The sequence below is a fragment of the Cinclus cinclus genome, chromosome 5 (genome assembly GCF_963662255.1).
Source record: "Cinclus cinclus chromosome 5, bCinCin1.1, whole genome shotgun sequence".
Lineage (NCBI taxonomy): Eukaryota > Metazoa > Chordata > Aves > Passeriformes > Cinclidae > Cinclus > Cinclus cinclus.
The window spans coordinates 59,148,139-59,165,410 of NC_085050.1; the positions used below are offsets into that span (position 1 = coordinate 59,148,139).

The 17,272-nt window shown below is 41.5% G+C and overlaps 1 protein-coding gene across 2 annotated transcripts in view; it reads left to right on the forward strand.

The window, feature by feature from the left end:
* ARHGAP24 (Rho GTPase activating protein 24) overlaps window positions 1–17,272 on the forward strand; it is a 153,402-nt gene that overhangs the window by 116,813 nt on the left and 19,317 nt on the right. Inside the window, exon 3 of one of the 2 annotated variants that reach the window (XM_062493052.1) lies at window positions 6,711–6,833. In XM_062493052.1, the coding sequence (XP_062349036.1) occupies window positions 6,711–6,833 (123 nt within the window). Of the gene's footprint in view, window positions 1–6,710; window positions 6,834–10,931; window positions 11,044–17,272 lie in introns of those variants that run through there. The other variant, XM_062493051.1, reaches the window with a different exon arrangement.

Here is a 17,272-nt window from a genome sequence, read left to right on the forward strand (position 1 = left end):
AGTTCTTTGCTCAGGTCTTTAAGCAATAATTACAGCTATGCAAATGCAAAATGCTTAAATATGGCACTGCTTTTATTGTGCAAAACAGTAAACTTACTCTTAGAGACCGACGGCGCTGCGGTTATAGCCCTGCAGCACAGGAGAGACCTACCTGTACAGAGTGTTCATTGTGTTACACACGAGGAATTCATTTCCTGAGCCTGATTTCAGGTATCAGACAGCAGCTGGTTCAGTGCTTCATGAAAACAGCTCATTCTGTTGAAAAAGCCCTGCTGTCTTGCAGGCATTCGGCAAGTGGGGAAATTGTGCTAGAGCACAATGCCCACCAGGGAATGTGCCTCTGTTAGCAATCTTTTGTTTGCTAGCACTTAAATTAGGCTTCAGCTTTTATGTTGAAAAGCATATTAGTAGTATGCCCCCTTCAAAAAATACACCCATAGTTTAGAGCACTGCTGCTGCAGATCATTAATGCAAAAGATTGGCTGGATACAAGCAAGAGAAAATTACATTTGTATCCAAGTATTTAAAAAGCAGTATCCTCCTTACTGACTTGTTCACAGTTACTTGATTCCCTTTCTAGGAAAATTCTTTGTGAAGAGAGAAATTTAACAGATGTGGTTTGCTAGTAGAAAATGGCGATTTTGATAGTTCGGTATTTCAAAGCTGAGATTTCTCAGTGGTGGTGGCATCAGTCAGTTAAGCACAAGTGTTTCTCCAGACACATTTTTGTCCTTTAGATGACAAAGCAGCCTTGATCCAAACAATTACAGCAGGTAGAACAGGGCAGTCCTGAGAAATTGTAGTTTGTAGATCTTCCCCAGCCTGATCTAGTACCTGTCATTGAGGCTTTAGAGGTAATGCAACTGTATAGTATTCTTCTGATGACATGAGTTTTTGCATGATCATTAAGAACTTAGTTGTCCTTTCTTTTTTGTAATAAAGAAAAATAAAGTAGTGACTTGAACTTAGGCTATGTACTCCTTTCTTCATTCTTAGATGAACTAAGAGGGAAGGCTGTAAATTCTTGGTCATGTTTTACACAGTCAGGAAGAACAGGACCAATTACCAGGGATATGCAGAATAAAGAAGCTTTTTGGAATTATAAATAAACAAATACACAGAAAAAAAAACCCCAAACACAGAGAGAGCAAGTTCCAAGCAGCTTTCTGTCTTTCGGTTTTCAAATTGGTCATGTGAGATGCAGCAGTTGCTCAGCCTTCAACATAGATTGTCACTTGCTATGAAGAGAAGTTCTCAGTGAATCCTGGACCCAATAAGACATTAAAATCCCATTAAAATACATTTGCATTCTGTTGCTTAGCTCTCTTGTTTGTCTTTGCTCAGCCTATGCTCTGACAAAGCTTTTTAAAGTTAGGGTTTTTCACTGTCCCAGCTGAGGAGAACACAAAACATTTTAGTGTTTAAACTCGTCTGTAGTTCCTTGGCAGTTTAAGGGATAAATTGTCCCATATGAGCTCAATGCAGGAACCCAAATCATCCTTAAAAGAAGCCATGTGTGATTTTCGTCACACTCAAGGTGCACAGGGTTCATAAACAGATGGAATGGCCAGCAGAATAGTTTTTATATTTCATTAAAGTTGGGCATGATGGTAAGTTTAACAGCTATGATGGAGTTTCTTGTCTCACCTGAGGATGGATGGATCCCATAGTTTCCAGCTTTGGTATATGGAAGACAAATATGGATTTGAACTGTGGCACATCAGTGTGTCAAGTCAGACCTGTGCTTAAAGCAGCAGTGCATAATCCTGTTTTACTGTCAAGGTTGGGTAACCAAAATTCCTGTTTTTTTCTTAAACAAGAGGTTTCATTAGGAAAAAAAGGAGCATAAGGTTGTTCATCTTCTTCTCTGATACTCTATCTCCACAATTTGCTGAGATGATTTCTGCTTGGAATTAAAATGTCTGAATACAAATGCTTTGAAATGAAAGTTGATGAAGGAAATACAGGTGGGTTTTTCTAGAGACATACATTAAGTATGTCAATCAAATGCAGTTCATTTGCAGTGAAAGGGAAAATTTAAGAACACAAAGTATAGTGGAAGAGCCATTAATTTTGTCATAATTATTGGTGTTTTCCTTGTGAAGAGATACTAACTGGAGTCCTAATCAGGAATAAGTCACAGTTTTATCATCCACCTGAACAGAGAAGAATGTGCTTTGAGGTGGTGAGTAGTCAGGAGTTTCTGTTTGAATACCATATGGAGGCACATTTAGTGTATTCATCTGGAATATCAGAAGGCTAAAATTTTACTGTTCAGCGCTTTCCTGAGGAGACAAATATCATCCAAGAAGGAGGATGCTTCTAAAGAAAACCCAGAGGGTTCTGTTGTAAGGCCAGTCTGCCTTTCATATTCATTCAGTTCCCAGGCTGAAGAGAGTACGGGTTTCAGAAACTATGGCTAAGAGAAATGCACAGGGGAGTAGGAAACTGTTTCACTTTATTTTACTTTTGTGTTTGGTGTTTTTGGTGTGCTTTTGGGGTTTTTTTTTGTAGTTGGTTTTTTTTTTGGTTGTTTTTTTTTTTGGTGTGTGTTTTTTTTGTTTGGTTATTTTTTTGTTTTGTTTGTTTTGTTTTGTTTAGGATGTGAATGTTCTTGTGAGGTTGGCCATGACATTCTCAGCTCAGAAAAATCGGATTAATCCTAGTTTTTTGATGTTCCTCCTGGGAGAAAATTCTGTCTTAAACAGTTGGTATGAATTTAATCCTTTCGCATTCCATTCTCAAGAAATGCTGGAACCACTGTTCACAGGAAGTCCAAGATACTTTTAAAAGGACAAAGGCAATACTTCATGCAGAGTTCAGCTCGAGTACATCCAGGTAAAGAAAGGGTGTCGGCTTAGACAGGAAGAGTCTACAAAGTAGTAAAAACACCTTTCAGGACTGAATGCCAGGATGTCTGTGCATTCTCCTTTAATGGATGGGCAATAAGGAGCTGGTACTTCAGGAAACAGTTCCTCCTGAAATGCAGTCCCTGTTGCCAGAGCCTCTCCCAGTGTGAGCTGTGGAGCTGCATCACCAGTGCAGCCTGGTCCCTCTCCCCCTGCAGAGTGGATCCCTGCAGGAATTGGCCTCTCCATATTTTAATTGTAGTTTTGGATCGTTTTGTTTTGTGTTTTTTTTTTTTTCTGGAGGCTTGCACTAGTTTTTAAAATCTCTTGCTGGTACTGGGGATACCAGCAGCATCAGAGTGTGGTTCACCGAGCCCCTGAGCAGGCAGGACAGAGCACTGGGCACCCATTATGGGTGTTAGGCATAGATTCCTTTAATAAGTAAGAGTTCCGTTCTGCTGCTGCCAGGAAAATAAAGTGGATTAAGGTCTGGTGAGGGCTACAGGAGTAACATTATATGATGGTGCATTCTAGTTCTGATACTCCAAACAGTGTAGATTCAATTACTTTATTTCCAGTGGCTGGAATGTACAGGACATACTCGTCAGTTGTGCAAATAGCAGTTTTCAATCTCAGACATGCCAGAGTCAGCTTCTTTGGTCAGGTGGTCTGGGTTCTGCTCCTTCCAGCTACTGTGACACCTGCAAAGTAACAAAGGGAAAAAGATGGGGGGAAAAAAGTGGAGCTCATATCCTAGCCCTTTGAGTTGGCTGTTCACAACCAGGCCACAGGTTTAGACATTTCTTGGACTGCAAATGCAGGCATGGAAATTTGAGAAGGCATAATCTGAAGCTAGAAAACAATATAGGTAAAATAGGTTATGGTTTGCACATGGAAAAAAGTATGGATTCTCATCTGCAATGTGACTTCATGCTGGGCACCATTTTCAAGTTGATGTTCTTAATGCTGTTATCTGTGGTATGAAAAGACGTTTGATTTTTGGAGACTGTAATCTACTCATGCTTCATTGTAATCATAACAAAAATACTAAAAGGAAAAAAGAGTGGAAGTGGATATTCCAAACAATGTCTTTCACAAGTGTCCTGAAGACCTGCTGAAGATTCAGAAAGGTCCTAATTCTATTTTTGTTTTTCTGATACTTATTATCTGGTATGACTTTTTTTCTAAATCATGGTCATTTCTTCTTGTCTCATGTTTTAAATTTTGCATTTAAAATACAGTCTCACTAAAAATTAATATTTGCAGTAAAACACAAATCCATGTGCTATTGTGTCCCAAAAAAAAAAAAATTAATGAAGCTTTAGTTAATGAATAATACCTACATTAACACAAATAGGAGAACCCTGCATGATCCAGTATTGTGTTATGAAAGAAAGCGATATGATTTACAAAGAAGATTGAAAATTGCTATAAAATGATGAGACTCTTTCTGTTAGGAAAGCTTTACTTTCTCATAGCAAGGTAATGTAACCAAACATTATGCTTTCCTTCTCTGCAAAATCAGGCTGATTGTGTATTGGCTCACTGGGTGTTTACCTGAGCTAAAGTACTGCCCTGGAATTCACACTGTAAATAAGCTAGCTAGACTTCTGGGATTAATGCACTCTATCTGGAGAACACCCTCCAATTTGTCATAACATGATAAATTGGTAAATACTAATCATCTGCTAAACAAGTATTACATAATCTGTTGAATTTAAATATGCAGGCTGTTAAAAGAATAATGATCGATATGGCAGCACCTGAGAGGCCCATCAAGTCATATTTTTTGTTGTCTCTGTACTGAAAAAATTGTTACCAATTTTTTTTAATTCCTTGATCCGATATATATTATGTTTATGCATGTTTTTTATTTTGTTGTTGTTTTGTTTTTGTTTTTATTTTTGTTTGTTTTGTTTTGTTTTTTGTGTGTGGCACCTTGCAGGATCCTAGTCCACTGAAATGAAAAGGAGCTACAGTTTAATATGATAAGTTAAATAATTTTTTTCAGGTTTTATAAGCCACAGAAAGGACTTAATTGTGGTGCATTATTTTTCTCTGTACTGTATTTATTCTATTATATTTAATAGCTGTGAGAATATATTGAGGTTTTATACTTCTTATTTTTTGATCTTTTTAGGGTGAGAACTCTAGATGATGTGTAAAATAGGCCTTTTGAAATAAACTGAAGATGGTATGATGTCTCCTTTTTGTTCCTGAATGAGAGATCTGTCCTTGTTCTGGTCAGAATGGCTATATAAAAGGTAGAGAGCAAATTGCCAGGGCCTGTGTGTTTTCTGCAGGGCAGGGTTGATGTGGAATGCTAAGGTCTGGGATTCTGATGCTTCCCTCATTCTCTGTGGTAAAAAGGATGGAACATAGCACAGAAGTAAGACCCTTGTTTTGTACTGATCTTGGGCTAGACACTGAAAAGATTAAAAAAAGAATTTAATCTTGATATTTCTCTAGTATAGCATAGGTTCATCCTTACTATATCTTAGAAAAAAAAAAAAAAACAACAACCAGCATTAGACTTTAAAACCTTGGTATGATTTAAAATGTACTGTAGTTCAGGTTGTTGCATTATTTGTTTTGATGCCTTTTTGGGGAACATAGGGCATATGAATGGCTGAGTTTTGGCTGTGGAAAACTGGAATCTCTGTTTACCTCCAAGTTAAAATTTAAGTTTTGAATAATGATGCAATCCTTAAGAATAAATTTTCAGTGGAATGTTCCAATGTCCAGCTGTTGCATTCATCAAGTTTCAGTTAAGTTCCTTTTACAGTTGTGTGTCCTAGTTCTATAAAGCGTGGTCTACAGGAGTAGATTAATTCAGAATACTTGTGCCTGGATTTTCTAGTCCTTAAGAAATTTCTCTTTAAAAACCTAGCTATATCAATGTCCAGCACTGAACATGGCACTCTTCCAGGAGCAGTATTCCTGCTGTAATGAGCAGAGATATTTGCTTTAGCAATCACTAGGATAAAAAATGGGAATGTAAGAAGCTGGAAAGATGTGAATACGGGACTGACAGGATTTCTAGGTGCATTGCATTTGTGTGTGAAGTACTCGTGTGTATGCCCTTGGCGTAGTGAAAGGGCATCAAAATGCCACTCTTTTTCTGGAAGGGTTTGGCATTCTGCAGTGCTGGAAAGGTGGTTTGAATCTCCAGTGCCCTTGCACTAACACGGTACCTTTTAGAATGGAGATGAAACAGTAATACAAGTCTGAAAACGTGGAGCTGTGGCAAACCAAGTTCTGATTTTTGACCTTCTTAGTGTGGGCTCATCCTTTAAAGAAAAGGTGAAAAGGCAGTGTGTTTCCTTTTAATCTAATCCTCATCAGACCCATCCAAGGCAGCGGGTTGTACCGTGTCATCTGCCTTCTCCTTAGGGAGTCACAGCAGCACTTGGGTGTATTGAGTGTTACTGCCTTGAATGTGGCACAGTGTGTTCCTGAAAATAAGAATGGAGTCATCTCCACTTGTTCAAAGCACCCTTATCAGTCACTGCATTTATTCTCTCCATCGTGGTACAGTAACTGCTGCGAAATTTCCAGTGCTTGTATCAAGTTACAGATTAGTGCAGGCCCCTGTGGTTCTTGGAACAGCATGGGGCTGTTTTTGTTTACGGATGACATTTATCCTCTCATTTCCTTTTGGAAGCATGACAGCTTCTCACTGTCTCATGGGGAATGTATTACAGGACCTTCTTTTCATGCCATGTCTGACATGCAAGTACTGCACTGCACAGTATCCATGTGTGCTTGCTATGAAGCTGCTGCTTCCAGCAGTCAGACTGGCAGGAGCTTGGCTGGGCACAGAAGAAAAGGTTTTCTAAGTGCCATTATCTTTTCTTGCAGGAGGAGACCGAGAGCGGATGACAGCTAATCATGAGACCTACCTACTCATGGCCAGCACGCAGAATGACATGGAGGATTGGGTGAGATCCATCCGCAGGGTTATATGGGCACCCTTTGGAGGAGGTGAGTCACTGGGGGAACATGCAGTGCTCAAAAAGACTCACAGCGCTTCTTCTGTTATCTCTGAGTCCCAGCCAGAGTTTTGAAGTAAAGAGGAGAATGGCCTAGATCTTTCCAGAAAAGTGAAGTGAACATGTTTCCATGCAGAGGGCTCAATTAAGAGACTTTGAACTGTCTGGAATAACTTCCCTTGACGAGGATAGCTCTTGATAGTGTGAGGGGAAATTTTCACAGGAGATTGGTCTTGTATGAAATCGGCTTTCCTGTGGGGAGAGGCAGGGTAATTCCTTTGGTTGCCAGCTGAAAAACCATCCATGGTGTTTCTTAAATGCCTCTTCAAAAAGCTGTCAGCAATTCTTCTGCCAGTGACAGCTAAGACCAGTAATAGTATTATATGAAGCTGTGCCTCAGAATGTTAACACTAGCAGTGTAGGAATTTGACTGGCATCTCCAGTGATTTTGGTAGCATTGGACCAAAAATGTATTGCTGGAAATCTAGTTGTCTTTTTAAAAAGCTCTCTTATGTTGAATGGACTGCAAATTATTGTAATAATTTTCATCCTTACTATTCTGGTGATAATATCTTTATTATAGTACACTTGCACAAAATGTCTGTATGTTAATCAGTCTGTTCCTTGGAGCTCTCAGATCTCTATGTCTGAGGACAGAAATATTTTCCTACAGTATTTTTCAAAATTTTTTTTCTTACAATATTTTCTATTGGAAGACCACCTGTATTTCAGCAAATGATTATTCTTGTCTGCAAGTTGCTGGAAAAAAATAAGGAGGGCAAGATCATCTGTGCTGTTTCACAATCAAAGAGTGCAGTTATCAGTGAAAACTTCTTACTGCTGACTTCTTTCTCTTAACTACCAGGTAGAGCACAGGAGGGAGGAGGGAGAGACTAATGGAAATTTAGAAGAAAACTTTTCTTGTAAGCCTCTCATCTTCCTTTGTGCTTTATTCAGGTCATAGAGTATTTAGGAGAGGACTTTGGCCTCACTGGTGGGCTGCACTGGGGGACTTGGTCAGCTAGGGCCTGTCTGGTATGTCTGAAACATGACTGCCTTCTCCTTGGCTTCTCCTGGGGAAATGTGCCTTGAAAAGATGGTGCAAGGCAGTCATGTCACTGGCATAAGGCCCTTTAAGTTAAATAAACAGCACTGTCCTGAATCTGGGAATGTAAGTCTTAGAATGCTTGGAAAAAAAAAAAACATGCCAAAGAAACCCAAAACTCGCAAAGGGAAAGGTTTTCTTAAAAAGCATGAACTACTACAGGTATATGGAGTTGATTTGGGAAGGGGAAGGAATGAGTCTTACATCTTCTGTAATTAGGATAGGTAGGAAACTTGTGTTATTATACAGCACAAAGATTACCCATCCCCAGCTTTCTCTTCAAAAAGCAGGCCTTGTGTTGAGCTCCTCAGCATTCTTCTACTCCAGTCCAGTAGCATCATAAGCTGCTGAGGCAGTAATAAATTTGGAGGCTTAGCAGAAGTGGATTTTTCAGAGTATCTTTGTGGATTTTTGCATTTGGCTTCCTACACCACAGTATCTTTCTGTGGCAGATAGATAAGAGAAGGCCGCCTTGCTGTTCTTCTGCAAGTGGAAGTGTCTCTACATGTCACAGGCAGGGAGCTGTGATTAGGTGAAACTAAATTCTAGCCTAAGTCAGTGAAAAGGGCTGCAAATAGAAACCAAATCTCTCAAGTCCTGACCCTGTGCTTTCTTCACCAACTCCTAATTTGCTTTTATAGGGCAAGAGCTATTTCTGATTTGCAGCTGGGAATCCTTCCAGCCACCAACAAAATTCTCAGGACACCATCATTGTTGTAGGAGTGTTTGATGCCAGCTGAGGGAAGCACCTCGCTGAGGGTTTTGCTCACTGTTCTACATAAAACTAGAGGGCTGCAATCCTTCAATTACCTTTTCAATTTATTTACAGTTAAAACACTTCGAAATGTGTTCTTATTTTTCTTTTTGAGTTTCTTGAGCAAATCTACTGATTCAGGGTTGTTTGTATTGGGAAGCAAACAGTTAACTCCCTGGAAAATGCAAAAATAGCTGGAATATAATTTAGGGTGTAGTGTTGAGGAGAAGGTTTGACTGTGATAACACAGCAAAGGCAGTACCATGGGATGTGTCACCATTAAGAACTGAGTTTCCAACGTGTCCCCCATTTTATTAACTACTTCATAGTCAGAACTATCTTACTAAGGATAAATAAGTCCTGTTAACTGTTCTGTAATTAAAAATGACCAGACACACTCTTATTTTTATTATCCTTTGCTATGTGGATGTTGCTACAGCTGCCACAACAGTCTTACTCTTCTTGAGAGACACAACTTAAGCTGTCTTAACAGCCTGCCTTTATGATCTGTAGGTGCTGAAGTTAAATATGGTTTTGCATATTATAGTAGGTGTAAAAAAGATACAGGGAAGTTGCAGTCACATGATGGTAACTAGCCAGTAACAAGTAATTACTTGCAACACAAAATTGTTCCAGGCAGCTAATTAATCAAAACGCTAGTTTTATATCAGCTTCCTGAATTTCAGTACTTAATGGTAAACCACAATAGCCTGGTGTCACACAAGTCAAGTGCCACTTTGAGGAACATGTGAGTTTTCTGGTTCTTTTAAGCATTGTAAGTAAGCTCTGTGTGTGTGTGCAGCGGATATATACGGGCTTGCTGAGCCACTAATATTTAAAGTTTGTCTGGCAGTGGGAGAGGACTCCTGGTACCAGAGTGAGGAGCTCTGTAAATGATTAACTGTATCATTAAATTGTTATTTGTTAACCCGTGCTAGAAGGAGAAGCTGGGAGGGGGGCAGGTGGGAATCTGCTAAGCTCATCAGAAACAGGTTGTTTTTCGCACCCGAAGAATAAGGTGATTGTGGAAAGAAAAATCTGAAAGGGAAAAGAAATGTAAATGAGGCAGGGCGTGTAATGCCTGTTTGCACATGAAATTCCCTTCCTGATTAGATTAAAAAGGCAATTTTTTACAGAGCCTGCAACTAACGGGGGAGGGAGGAGGCAAGAAGAAGGAGCATGAGCATTTTAGCAGGGGTAGTAGTGTAAGGTCTGGCACCTCCTGCAGGAGCCAGGCACAGCCTGCTCGCTTTCCCAGCCGCCGCACATGACAGGCACAGCCTGAAGTCAACTCAAAGTCACCCGAGGAGACACAAACCTGCGCTGCGGCTGCCGCGCCGCGTCCTCCCCGCACCTGCTGCACGCAGGCGGAGAGCAGCACAGCCAGCCCCGCTGCCAGCCCCGCTGCCAGCCCCGCTGCCAGCCCTGCCCTGGGGCCGGCGGCCAGCGAGCCGCCAGAGCATCCCCCGCTGCGGGCACGGATTGCTCAGCAGCTCCCGGGATCCTGCCGGCAAGGATGCGCCGCCGCCGCATCTGACGCGCCTCTCCCGGGAGAGCTCCTGGTAGTTGGAAGGCAATAAAACAAGCGAGAAGCCCATGAGAGCATCGCACGAGGAGCTGGCTGTATAAAAGGACTTTTGAGAGGAATCTGGTATGGACAAAGAGCCTTTCTGGTGAAGGGACTGTTATTTTTGCTTCTCGGGTGCAGAAATTAAGGGTGCCTGCAAGGAGTGTTGTATCCTGAAGGATTCTTCTCTGGTCTTTTTGGTATTGTTCTTCTCTTTTCCCTTGCACACCGCACAGTGCTGAGCTTCTGCTGTGGAATTATAGAGTCTGTGTCACTCAGCCTCCTGTTTCCAGCCGGGAGGAAGAGGTCTTCCTCCCCCTCTGTCTGTGCAGGCACTTCTGTTTGAGTGGAAGATACATCTTTTTGCTGAAACTCTGACATTGCATAATAGGCAGTTGTCTTACTGCAGGAAATAAAAGAAACGAAAGGAAATAGATGGAAGGAAATTGTTCCCCAAAGCAAAACTGAAGCAGAGAAGAGAACATCAAAATCGTTGCAAGCCCTACCCAAGATCTAGAAGACCACAAATCTCCTAGCTCCAGAGGAAAATACACTCTTATAAAAACTCCTCAGCAGTCAGTAATGATGAGTAATCGTGGTGTTCTGTCTGGATGCAGCTGGTGAAGGAGAGCTTTGGAGGGACGTGGGGGCTTTGGCCTGTATGATGCCTGAAGACAGAAATGCTGGAGTCCGCAGCCCAGGTGCCTTAGCAGCAGCTCCCTTCATTCCTAAAACCACTTACAGGAGAATTAAGAGGTGTTTTAGTTTCCGCAAAGGTAGGTCTGTTCTGTTGCTGTGTTCTGTTGTGCTGGTGAAGCCATGGCTTCTGAGAAGTCAAGGGGGCTCTGTGTGCAGGGGCAGATGAGAGCACTGAAACAAAAGGCATTAAACAATGCAGATGCCAACATTCCACCAATGATTTATTTACTCCTTTGTTCATTTGTTTGTAGCTGGCCAGCGGAAACTGTCTCCTCTACATAATAGCCCATGAATGCAGGAATGAGGTGGAATGAGACAAGATCATTGCAGTGCCTCTGAGCAGAATTGAGTGAGAACACTGAGGGAATTAGACCTGCGATGCTCTGAGTTGCCTATTTGTCAGAACATCAGGAAAAAAAGAGTTTATATTTGGATTTTGTCTCTGTGGGAGGAGGGAGGGAGAAGAGAGGGATCAAAGCAAAGTGATAAATGTTCATCTGTGCAGAAGCTTGAGTCCTTGATTTCAGAGGTTTCTGGTGGAATGAAGTGTAGCTCTACAGTGCACTGTCCTGGTGCAAGGGCTGCATTGCCACTCAGTTGTACTGCCCTGCAGCCTGCATTTGCCTTTTCACCTGCGGCAGAGAGGTTTATAGCCAGTTTTGTTTTCCATTGCACACACTCCTATTGAAGCAGAGAATGGAAGTACTTGGGGTAAGAGGACAAAGAGGAGTCTGGATGTCATCTGAAAGACTGGAGGGGAAACACATGTCTGAGACAGGGCAATGGTGAGTGATAGTAAGCTACTAGGACATTTGGGATGGGTGGGGAGAAACTCTTTCCATGACAAGGACAAAAACTTTGTGTGGGGGAAGAAGATGGATATTAGTGTTGTTTTAAAAGCTCTGCTGGACTGAGAAATCAAAGTGAAAGGGCTAAATTGTCGTGTTTTTCTGTAGTGCAAGAATTTATTTTTCAAATTATACGAATTCTGTCACCACCTTCTGTTGCTCCTTCCTCGGCTGTTCCTCTGTGCTGCCACTTGCCCTTTTGCAAGACCACGCAGCTCTTTTCTCCCGAGCCTCAGCAGCAGTGTAGTGACATCATTGCTTTCGAGGGTTGGCGAGCCGGCAGTCAGGGGCGATGTCTTGGAAGGAAAGATCACAGCCAGCCAGGGGCTCACTGCAGAGCTGCTGCAGAGATCAGCTATCACCTGCAGCTGATGTAGCACTGGGAGCTGATTGCCCCCTGTACCCCCCTCCCCAAAGCCCTTGGTTGCTGGAGTTCAGTCCTGGTGGAAGCTGGCCAGGAGGATGTGCATGTGTATTGCATTTCAAGGTGTTGGTGTGAATTAGAGCTGCCTGTGCCCCTTTTATACCCTTAACTATTTGAGAAATGTTTGGAGGTTGAATAAAGGATTAACTGATAATTTTGCAGATAGCTGCCTTTGTGCCTGGGTACAGCTTTAGCTGCTCCAAGAAGGGCTTCAGCTGTTGATTCTTCCCCCATATATTCTGATACAGAAACTCTCTATGTCTAAAACTCCCAAGTGAAGCAGCAGTACTTGGGGCAGAGGACAGTGATGGAAGTGATTCTGCTAATTTGCTTTCCTCTATGTAAAATTTGTTTTGGTTGCTTATATATACATTTTCTGTCAAGGCCCCTAGATCAGAGCTGCAGAATGCTGGTGCATGTGTTTAACTTGGTTGTGTCCTGCTGAAGTCAACAGAAAGATAGATATTAACTGGACTCAGTCAAGCCCTTACTATGGTGACACTAGCACGTTAGGCTAACTACACTTGTCTTATTAATTGGTTTACTGAATTACTGCAACTTCATTTGCAGATTGTATACTGAAGTATAAAAAAAGGCAAAACTAGCCTTTTGTAAACCTAATCCATATTGCATAAAGCAGATCAATTACATCTAAACTGTGAAACATAATTCAGAAAATAAAATCAGCAGGGAGAACCACTGGCTAGTCATGGGAAGAAGTACAGAGAATCATGACATCATCTTCACTAATGATACCAGGTATAGAACCCTTCCTGGAAATCTAGATCAAAGTTCCGTTGTGATTGGCATCAAAAAATTAGATGCCGGACTTCTGGGGTTTGGGGGTCATGTCATAGGAGCAGTCAAGGCTCAGAGGGTGGGAAGCATCTGAACAGAGACTGAGCCAAACATCTTTAAACTCCAGCTTGAAGCAGATGCTCTCTGCTTAAGTATGACCACAGGAACTTCCACAGAGAACATGCAGGGTCAGTGGAGAAAGCAGTATCTGAGGAGGCATGCAACAGTGAGAACATTCAATAATGTGGTGAATTTGGGTGGTCAGTTGTGGAGGAGGTGGCACTGGCTGTGGCTAGAGAAATAGTGCAGGTTCTGATGTGACCAACTGTGACAAGTTCCTGGTGATGTTTTCAAGATTGTCTCCTTTCCTTTCCTGTATCTAATTCTGCTCTTGTATCAGAGTTGTTTTTGCGAGCAGGTTATTGGGGTGTGCGAATGTTCTAAACTCCAGGGTGGGAGTTTATCTTACTTTCTCTGACTGCGGGGCTGGGAGGAGTGTTAAGGAGAAGAAAATCATTCAGGCGGGAACAAAGTTCTGCTACCACTGGTTTTGGTGGTTTTTTTTTTTTTCTTTCCTGTACATTACAAAATTCTGCAGAGAAATAAATACTCGCTGTCTTTGATTCATTTAAAACACCACTTACTGCTATGGAACATCTGAGCAGAAAGCTGATGGGAAATAATAAAATAAAACTGCTTATTAGGTGTTATGTGGCCATGACAGCCACTTCTTTGTGTTATTCCAGGACCTTTGTTGCCAGCCCAATGTTGAAAGCCATTCATCTGATCTGTTATTTTCTGTCAGTGAATTACTGATAAAGAATTAAGAGCTTTTTAAAATTTGCATCCAGATTCTAAGATGAGACTGGTTCCTTTAATCTTAACTGACCCTTTCTGATCAGTGCAGCCACAACTTGTTTTGGAAGCACCAGGATCCCTTGATCCTTTGCTGCACATATACAGGTGTGGGCCATCTATGAAAACGTCAGCCCTCAGTGCCTTTTGCTGTCAGGAACCTTCTGGCTCACTGAATGCGTGTGCTGTCATAGATCTAGAGTGGCAGGTGGACTTTTTTGAGATACTCCTTATTTCAAGCCATTCTTTATGGAGCAAGGTGGCAGAATGGACACCTAGATTTTTCTCCTTTTTTCCCTCCTGAATCTGAAGTCCACAGACTTCAGATGTGATGCCTGCCTGTGTTCAGTTAGCTGAGGAAATCATTGACTAATAGCATTCTTAGATTTTAAAGCCGTACTCTAACTGTGGCTATGTACTGCAAAAAATAACCTCAGTGCTTCCACAACTCTTGAGAAGACTTATGCAGAATTTGCATATAGCATTGTGGTGTTTTTCATAAGGTTTCTGGGTATCTGTTAAGCATGGTGTTTACAAAATTTCTGCCACGGGAATGTTCTAGTTAATGAATAACTGCTCAGCGTGCCCTTTACTAGCATGTGATTTTCCTCTTTGATGTTATGGGTGATCTTGGCTTAATTGGATATAGCTTCACAGACCTACAAGGGCTCTCTGAAAAAGCAGTTCTGCTGATTAAATCTAATGACTGGTCAGAACTGGATCCTGTGCATTTCCCTGCCTTTCACCAGCTGTGGGGAAGCCAAGCCAATGCTATTCTGGTTTCTTGTTGATTTATTTGTTTCTCTTCTGGCACCCTATCCCAAGGATAAACCAAGCTACAGGTCTGCTCTTGTGCATCTGTGCATTTCTGGATTTTGGAGACATTGAGATTTAAGAGGAGCCACTTCAGTTTGGATTACAACATGACTTAGGAGGGCTCTCTTCTTTCTCCAACAGAGATGTTCTTGTTTAGTTACTGTAGTGGAAATTTACTCTTAAGAAACAACATTTGAGATTGTCTCTGTGATTTTAGTTATAATCTAATCTCCATAACTTGGACTGTCTTTTCCTTTCATTTTTGTAAAGGAGGTGCAAAATCTTAAGAAACAACATTTGAGATTGTCTCTGTGATTTTAGTTATAATCTAATCTCCATAACTTGGACTGTCTTTTCCTTTCATTTTTGTAAAGGAGGTGCAAGTAATTACCAATTATAGCTGATAGTGTTCATCATTTTCTCTGCCAAACATTATGGAACTGCAGTTTTTACAGGAATGCCTTTGCTTCCAAATAGTCAACCTCTTAATGCTTGTAGACTGTTCATCTGCAGCATGTGTGTAGCAGTTAGTTGTGGCACGAGTGGGGATAAAAGCATTAGAGAGGGGCAGTGGGAGAAGGTATGCCTTACCCAGGAGACACCAGAAGGATGATGAGCCAGGTAGAAGCTATGGCAACATGATGTGGAAGCAGAGTTGTCATGTTTCTGTCCCTTCTGCCCATGGCAACAGAGCCCCTTTGCCATAAGGCATCAGCAAGTCTCTAACTTCAAGTCAATATTTGTGCACACTTATCATGACTGATTAATTTCATGGCCAAGTGCTGCCTGGTGCAGTGTTCTATGTTTGTTAGGTGGAGGAAATGCTTCTTTTGGAGAATTTTATTCAACCTGCACTTAACACTCCAACTCAAGCTGCCCGAGATTCATTCCAATGCCAAACAAATTGAAGAATAGTGTTTAATTCCAGTTACTGACATCTTGGTGCTTTCTGGTTCCCACCTGTTTTCAGTACATTTTGTGTTGTGGTGCATCAGCCATTTGTAATAGTATAAATAAGGGGTTTTGCTCCCACTGCACAAAATGCCCTTATCCTGGTTTTATTCAGTATCTATTAGATGTGCTTTGAAAATCAATTTTAAAATGAACAAAAAAAAAGGCAGCATCCAGCAAATGTATTAATAGTAAGCCGTGTCTTTTGACTGTAGTGTCATTACTAATAGGAGTTCCGAAGTACTCTGGTAGGTCTAAGAACTTACTTTCTCCTACAAATGGAATCTGCAACATGCACATTACTGATTATAGAAAGTTAGCATGGTGAGAAGGTATAGCCAGTAGGAGAAAGCTTATTCCTGCTGGTTGTACTGTCAGTTGGCATGAATTGTAGTTATGTGTACATTGCAGTGGTATCACTGGAATATCCTATCGTATTTTGTTTGAAAAGAGGCAAAAGGTCTGGTGTGTAAAACCAGGACATCTCCTGTGTTCTTTCAAGGAGGCTTAGGTTGTAGGTTCGTAGGGCAAACTGGAGTAGAATGCCTAGTCCTGCACCCAACAAGGAATAACCCCAGGGAAACAGCTCTGGGAAAGGGACCTGGGTGCCCTGGGGGACAATAAGCTGGACATGAGCCAGCAGTGACCTGGCAGCAGGGAACATTTGACAGCAATCCAGGCAGTATCAGCAGGAGCAGAGCTAGCAGAAGGAGGAAAGTGATTAACATCTTGTGCTTAACATATTTTAGACCATATTACAAATATTGTATCCTTTAACAGACAAAAACCCACCAAAACCAGGAGGTGGAGATAATATTAATGTGAGTTGAGCAAAGGATTACTAAGGGGTTGAGAAGCTACAACACTTGCCCTTTGAGGAGAGGCAGAGAAAATGGGACTTGTTGAGTTGGGAGAAGGGACAGACTGGGGGGCACTGAAATGCAGCCTTCTGGTATATTAACAACTTTGAAATCTCCAGGCTCCCATAATCACACAGATCCTTTAACTGACTTTGAGTGGACCTTCCTCCTTAATTTCACTAATTTGAAAAGGAGATTGTAGCAAGTGGAAGGACTTGAGGATTTTCTTTGTGTTGACCATCTGCAACTGTTAACTTGGAGAAATACAGGAGACACAAAATCAGTTAATACTCCTCCCATTCCCACAGTCAGTTTTTAGGAGGTTAGGAAGGTATGCAAGAATTAAGAAAACGTAGCATACTTAACTCCTCTGCCAGCCTCAAGGCCCCGAGCTTTGTGGATGCTACATCAGCAAGCATTCTTCTAAACTTGACTCTGAAATTACAAAAAATTCTTCTTTAACTGCTAATTGTTGGGCTTTGGATTTTGTACAGCATGAAAGAGAGCTAATAAGGAGCGACTGTGTGATGTTCATTCCCCTTACCTACTGCTGGTTTTGGCATCCCCAAGTGTGGGTATCATGGAAATCACAAAATACACTGCTCAGAGACTCTCTGGATGTCTTAGCAGGAAATCACCTACTCTCTCCAGTTGCTTCCTGTGCTATAGTAAAAAAAAATGCTTTTAACTACAAACCCCAGATCTTCCATATGGTTGACACTTTCCCTATGTCCTTGAGCATTTGCAAGGCAGC